Here is a 7,328-nt window from a genome sequence, read left to right as displayed (position 1 = left end):
AGTCGCATGGGTTTCGTCTTGTGATTAACCTGAATCTCCTCGAGATTGTTCTCAAATGCAAAACATTGTAGATAACAAAACAGAATTAACAACATGTGATCGTATAGTGGTTATTTACAGAAAAAGAGAATACAACACAAGTTCGCTGTTATTTACAAGATGTCCCTGAACGCATCATGGGCGGAGACTCGGCAGAACACGCGGTGCGCTTGTAATGGCGCCACCCGCCACGGACACTCACGGGCAAATGAAACACGACACAAGAAACTAAATATTGTTCAATAAAAACGAAATGAAACAATTATTACCTGCAACACAGTATGGCAGAAGGGATGGGTGAAGTCGCATGGGTTTCGTCTTGTGATTAACTGCGATAGAAAAGCACATATGCTCCAAAGTTCCACTCGACAAAACGTGAAGTAAATAATGACACAAAAAGTAATCTGGACTCGAAATGAATAAGGGAACTAATTAGATAACACTAGACAGTACAAAAGGGGAAACAAAATAAGATATTGTCATGAAAATGCGCGTTAATCGAGACCAACAGAAAATTGCGACTCACCCTGAATCTCCTCGAGATTGTTCTGGAAACTATGGGCGGGACATAGTGCCACACTGTGCGCCGTTGCGTCACTTCCTTCATAATTTAATAATCTAAGCGCACAACTCCGTTACACCATGAAAACCAGCTGCAAATGGCCCATGAGCCATAGTTTGGACTACCCTGCATTACAGTAACCAACATCTTCATTACGACCCAATTACTGTTGTCAATTGACTGCAAACGATTGGTTTCAAATAAATATGAGCTATTTTCTTGCCCATGTGTTTATTTATTTATTTGTTTGCATTTATTTTTTATTTATTTATTTATTTATTTATTTATTTATTTATTATGTATTGATGTATTTGCCTATTTATTTATTTGTATTATTTATCTTCTTTATTAGCCTATGTGTGTATTTATTTGCTTATTTATTTATGTACGTACCTGTTTATTTATTATTTATTTGACTATTTATTTATCTGTTTATTTGCCTACTTATGTATTTTTTGCTTATTTATTTATGCACCTGTTTGTTTATGTATTTATTTATTTATTATTTATTTATGCACCTGTTTTTTTTCTATTGTGTGCAATTTACAAATGCACAAGATACAAATCCGTATACTCTATGAATTATTTTGCCAAATAATGACTCCAGCTCCTGGCATGAAGCAAGTACTGGGCAAACCTGGACCCTGTGGCCGATATGAAAACTATCAGAGATCAGATGGCTTTCCAGTAGGTAAGCAATATCAAACAAAATAGTTTAACATTTGCATTTTCAAAAACATGTCCAGTATTTTGTGAATGACGAAATCGCACACAATATGAATCGCATGGACGCATTCCGGTGCCCGGCTTGCCTTCAGAGAACCGAGTTGCGCAACAACACAACTTTTCCACCCTTTCAAACGTCAACGAAACAACTTGAAATTTGCTGGCAAACATGACATGGGATTGATTTTTGACTTTGCCCGCTTCCCGGCTCTCATCTCGCATTTGTCTTTGCTTCAAAGAAGCTGAGGTTCGCGCTTTGGCCAAAGAAAGACAGAAAAAGGACAATCACAACTTGAGTGAGTTAATCTTCTTGTGGGGGGTGAATAAAACGCATGTTCCGAATGTTCTGCTGACTGACGCATTTCATTTGTACCTCATAGTCGAACGAAGACGACGATTCAATATCAACGATCGTATCAAAGAACTTGGGACCCTAATACCAAAGTCAAATGATCCGTAAGTATGACTTGAGCGTGCTGCAGCCATACGCATTTTTTTTCTTCACATTCGAGCCGGTTATCAAGATGATTTCAATCACTGTCCTCCTCGCGTTGCCAAGTTACCCTTTTCTTTGCTTCGAATGGCCGTGAAGAATTGTCTCTTGTTCCGGTCAGTCGGCTCAGCTGACTCTGACTTTGGACCCTTTGTTTCCTATTTCAGGGACATGCGCTGGAATAAGGGCACCATTTTGAAAGCTTCCGTGGACTATATCAGGAAATTACAACGGGAACAGCAGAGGACAAAAGAGCTTGAATGCCGGCAGAGGAAGCTGGAGCATACAAATCGTCACCTGATGCTTCAAATCCAAGTGAGTTGAAAAAAAATACAATAAAATCACCCTTGTCTCAAATTTGCTTTTTTCCACCACTGGAATGTTTCCGATTGTCAAAAGAATGTCAATTCAGGTCCAAATATTTTTTTAAATGGAGGAAGAGGGGGAAAAAAAGATTCAAAGCGGTGTGAAAAGGGCGATTGTTATTGATAATAATAATAATAATAATAATAATAATAATAATAATAATAATAATAATAATAATAATAATAATACATTTGCAGAATAAGAATAAGAATAAGAATAAGAATAAGAATAAGAATAAGAATAAGAAGTGGCTTTCAAAAAAAAAACAAAGACATTTTACAGACACAAACAAAAATGGGACAATAAACAATAAAGCCATAGATAAAATTATAAAGAATAAAACATGAAAATACAGTTAAACCTGGGTTTTCGAACGTCTTGGTTCTCGACCAATTTAGTTTTCTACCAAAAATGCTTTTGATGCCTCGGTTGAAATCAGTTCCTACCCAACTGAGCGCACCTGAATGCACCACTTGACTCCCTTCAGCTTCCTAATACGTCACTTCCTCATGTCACTTCTCATTACGATCTATGCATTATCCTCATGGAGTCTTTCATTGTGAGCAGGCGTGGTTGTATTGTTCAATAAAAAAAAAGTATGCGTAATGAAATGATGTAATGTGGTGTAATGGCGTCATTTCATTCACGGCTGATTGGTCTCCAACTGTGATGTTGAGAGTAGACGTTCACAGACGCTGCATTTTTCAACAAATGCCAAGCGGCGGCATTTTTCAGATCCGCCTAGACACAAAGGCAGTTGAAGGCTTGAAGCGTCTTTTTTCCCCCCTCACTCAATATTTATTATTTACCCAATTTAAGTATCAGTGGCAATTTTGACCCTCGGGTTCACTGGGTTCTATTTGGACTTTGGTGCAGGAGTTGGAGATCCAAGCCCGTGCTCACGGTCTCACCGTTGTCTCCCCCCTGTCGGTGTGCGCCTCGGACATGATGGGCCGGGTCATCAAACAGGAGCCTCTCCTGGATGACTGCGCTCCGGAGCTCTACCGTCACGCCTCGGCTCCCGACATGTCTCCTCCGACTACCTTGGACCTCAATAACGGCACCATCACCTTTGATCCCATTCCCAGCGATACCGGGGATTCTGGCCCCTACTTAAACCCTAGGACGTGCAAAATGAAGGAGTTGGTCAGGGATGATACGTTGTCCCCAATTTCCCCCAGCGACCCTTTACTCTCTTCAATGTCCCCAGACGGTTCGGTGAATGCCCACCACGATTCCACGTCTAGAATGGAGGACAAGGGGTGTCCCTGTTAGCTTCGCCTAATGCTCATTTGTAGCCTCTCGCCATACAAGAGACACATTTTTCATGAGAGATTAATTCATTCAGTGCCATTCCCGAATTTATTCGAAATTCGAAAAGCATGACGTAGAGCGCCATTCCCGAAATTGTTCGTGTTTTGTTTTTTCTTGTGAGGGGGTGCTGATAAAGCGCTGGTCAGACCTCTGTCAATGTTTTTCCCTCCCACGAGGGGGCAGCATTTGCCTTTTGTACATCCGCCCCCATTTCAAGCTCAGATAACTCCAGAATCATATAACTCAGGAATTTACTCTGTTTTTCTGATGAAAGGAGAAAGTCTAAGGCAGGGGTCGGGAACCTTTTTGACGAAGAGAGCCATAAAAGTAAAATATTTAGAAATGTTCTTCAGCGAGAGCCACACGCGCACACACACGCAAACACGCGCGGCCACTTTTCAACAAAATATCAGAATGTATTATTTAAAATAACTTTGTGATAGTACTCACAGTTAACATGAATGGTTTTCCGGTCATCGTGATTAGTAAAAATCCAGGCAAACGATCGGAATGAAATTCAACTTGCCGGTTCAGAGGCGAAGTTACTGCTAGCTAGCCTCCACACGCTCATAAGCTTCCACACTTGCTATCTGCAATATACTTCTCCCAGAAGTATGTTGATGCTAACGGTAACACGGGGCTTGTTAAAATGTCACTTACATTCGACTGTTTCATCGATGGTGTTGTTTCATTGGAAATTAGAATCAGAACATTTTCTCTCCTCAAAGGCTAATGCTCCGGTGCATTCACCTGAAGTGCACTCGTGGGGCTCATTTAAAGGGGCGTTTACCTGTTTCGACTGACGGCCAGTATCATCCAATCAAAATTGCGCTTTCCGCCAACTGCTGCCCCAACGGGAAATCAACGGCGAAAAAAACGAGAATATGTATGTATTTAGTTTTACCGGCGAGCCATATGCAATCATCAAAAGAGCCATATATGGCTCGCGAGCCATAGGTTCCCGACCCCTGGTCTAAGGTTTCGTACGCTACATTGAACGTACGCTACATTTAATGTCGGCCTAAAGTCCAATTTGAGTGAAAATGACAAAAACCCTGGCACTGGAGTGGACACATATTTGCATATTGTCTGGCAGTGAATGAGTTAAAATTGAAAAAAAAAAGTGTGTTTAGAGCAGGGACACCCAATTCTGGTCCAAGAGAACCCATGTCTGACCCCCTGATTGAAAACAACTGTGCTGATCGTTTGAATCGGGTGTGTTGGAGGAAGGAGTCGTTTCAAAGAAGCTGGATCAAGGATCTCCAGGTTCCCCTCATGCAGACCAAGACAAGGTAGACTGGTTAAATGAACCCCCTGCCACATAGCAAACGGGCACCTGTGGCCATCTGGGTGCAAAGATCGAATATTCCGTCATCCTGGCCCTGTGTTGACCCTTTTTCACCGCGCTTGGGCCAGGGCCGAGTGAAAGCCAGTTCTTTCTTTTTCCACCGCCAAATATTAGCTCAAAAGTGGTTAAAAGTGGCGATTAAACATCCTGTTGTCTTCGGGTCAAAATAACCAGACACTGTGTTAAAAACGGCAAAAAAGCCACTAAATTCTATTTTTTTAACTTGAAATTTGATGACTTTTCCTCGATTGGCCCCAACTATAGAAAAATATTCATGTTTTTATTTACATTTCCATGGAAGCTGCAAAAGGCGGGTCCATTTTGACCTGAAGGGCACAGGGTGTGTAGAGACAGGAGGGTTAAGATGACTTTTGGGGACAAATTCTGGTCCGAATGATATCGGAGGCGGGCAAGGGTACGGTGGGCAGGGTTGTCATGACGATGGACACGGGAATTTTAGGGCGTGAAACTGTGATAAAAAGATACGAAAAACCAAGGTTTTTATTGTTATGGCGCCATCAACACTTGAAAATCAGAAGGGGGGGGGGGGGCGGAACTTCAGGTGGCATGTGACCTTAATGGCCATGCCAAGGCTGAGCATGTTTGGTTGGTGCACAACGCCGAATCACATCTTAGGTCTTGTCCCATCGCACAAATGATGTCTTCCATTTTTTATTATTATTATTGTTTTTTAGTGTGCATTCCGCTATTTGCTGGGACGTTACAGCATGGTTGAAAACTCCAGATTTGATCAAATGGCGACTTGTAATTTGTCATTTTTGGCTGTTTTTTTTAATCGTTAAATTATGTGTGGCTCTGTTATTATTGTGATCATTATTATTCATGGTATACATCCGTTTGAATGTTCTAATGTAGTCAGTCTCAATGCACATTGTGTTTGTGTGGTGGTCAGCTGAAAGATTCTGCAAGCCCATCATCTCCTATACCACAGGTATCAAAGTCATGGCTCGAGGCCAAATCTGGCCCGCCACATCATTTTATTCGGAACGCACAAGCACGTCAAACTTGTGAAATTACATGATGCTTGTAAAGTACAAACCAAAATGTCTAATTGTCGTATGTAAACCACAGTAGCAGTCATTATTTTTTTACTTCAAATTTGAAAAGTAGTTATTTATTAATTTGGTGCACGCTCTACGTAATATGTGGAGGAGATTAAACATTCTACTGCTTCCCTATATTCATAACGGCCCCCTAATAGAAAAACGACACTGCAACGTGGCCCCACAAATTAATGAATAATTATTTTAAAATCTGAAGTAAAAAATAATGACTGGTAACGTGGGACAATTTAAATTTTGATTCAGTCTTTATCAAGCGTCATGGAATTTCTCAAATTTGATTTGCTTTCGGGGGCCGAATAAAATGGTGTGTTGGACCAGATTTGGCCCCCGGGCCTTGACTTTGACACCTTGTCCTAGACATTAGCTCGTGTTTGGCCACAGTATGCAAATGTGGACTTTCACTCATACGCATTTACAGCGATGTGCAAAAGTGAATTGATCTGACAAATGATTTAATGTATATTTTGTTCATGTTTGATTTGAAATGTTATCAACCGATGTGGTGTGGGGGTGGGGTTGCTTTTTATTCTGTAGCTGAAGTTGCATGTCTTTTACCGGTGATGCTATCAGGAACAGAATGAGCCAGGCATTTTTTTTGCTGCCGAATCAATTCTAGAAGCAAAACGTTGATACTGGAATTTATAGTGTGTCATTAAATGCATCACCGTGTCATTGAGTGTTGTGCACTCTCCCAATGCCCATTTCGACCGACCTTGAAAAGCCAAGAAAAAAAGGCCTCAATCCTGTGATGTAATGAACGTCTTTGGCCAGCAGATGACACCAGAAGGAAAGCGTCGATTCTACAAGGCCAAACTTTGACCCGTTTTTTTATTCAGCAAGTGAAGGAAATTGAGGAATCGGGGAAAAAATCTGAATGCGGTTCATTTCGACTGTCATATAAATGCCTTCATTGATTAATGGATGTAATCTTGAGAAAAACCACCCCATATATTTCAAGAAATGTGAGCACGTATTCATCATAAAAGCTACACAAAGCTCCAAACAAGACTTAATTAGGCCCTAATTGATTCTTGAATTATTTGAATATAACGTTATTAGTGACCATTTTATATTATCAATATTATTATAATTATTATCATTATTAGTGTCACGTATGTTTAAGCTCTCAGTCGTACAGGAGTGGTCCATCGATGAAAAGGTTTCTTCAGATGTCATCTGTACTTCTTTAAAGGTGTCTGACATTTCGCTTCTTATCCAAGAAACTTCGTCAGCAAACTAAAGTCTTACTGGTAGTTTAGTCCCTATATATATCCCGACTGTCCAGACATGGCGGTGCCGGACTCTGCTATGATAGGTCCCTGCTCTCAGGTTGGGGGTAGCAGAGGACTACTCCCAGCAGTTCCACTGATGGTTCCTATTGTTCTGACTAACGAC

At 40.8% G+C, this 7,328-nt stretch overlaps 1 protein-coding gene across 1 annotated transcript in view; it reads left to right on the top strand.

Moving 5' to 3' along the window:
• The window catches only part of mitfa (melanocyte inducing transcription factor a), an 11,258-nt gene extending 4,654 nt beyond the window's left edge, over positions 1-6,604 (top strand). Inside the window, exons 5-9 of the mRNA XM_089010012.1 lie at positions 1,209-1,292; positions 1,567-1,623; positions 1,708-1,783; positions 1,988-2,135; positions 3,063-6,604. Of these exons, the coding sequence (XP_088866138.1) occupies positions 1,209-1,292; positions 1,567-1,623; positions 1,708-1,783; positions 1,988-2,135; positions 3,063-3,461 (764 nt within the window). The 3' untranslated portion in view covers positions 3,462-6,604. The remainder of the gene's footprint in view (positions 1-1,208; positions 1,293-1,566; positions 1,624-1,707; positions 1,784-1,987; positions 2,136-3,062) is intronic.
• Positions 6,605-7,328: the final 724 nt, after the last annotated feature.

This window comes from Hippocampus bargibanti, linkage group LG12 (assembly GCF_051943395.1).
Source record: "Hippocampus bargibanti isolate YZ-2025 linkage group LG12, ASM5194339v1, whole genome shotgun sequence".
Lineage (NCBI taxonomy): Eukaryota > Metazoa > Chordata > Actinopteri > Syngnathiformes > Syngnathidae > Hippocampus > Hippocampus bargibanti.
This window is presented reverse-complemented; position numbering and strand designations above follow the sequence as displayed.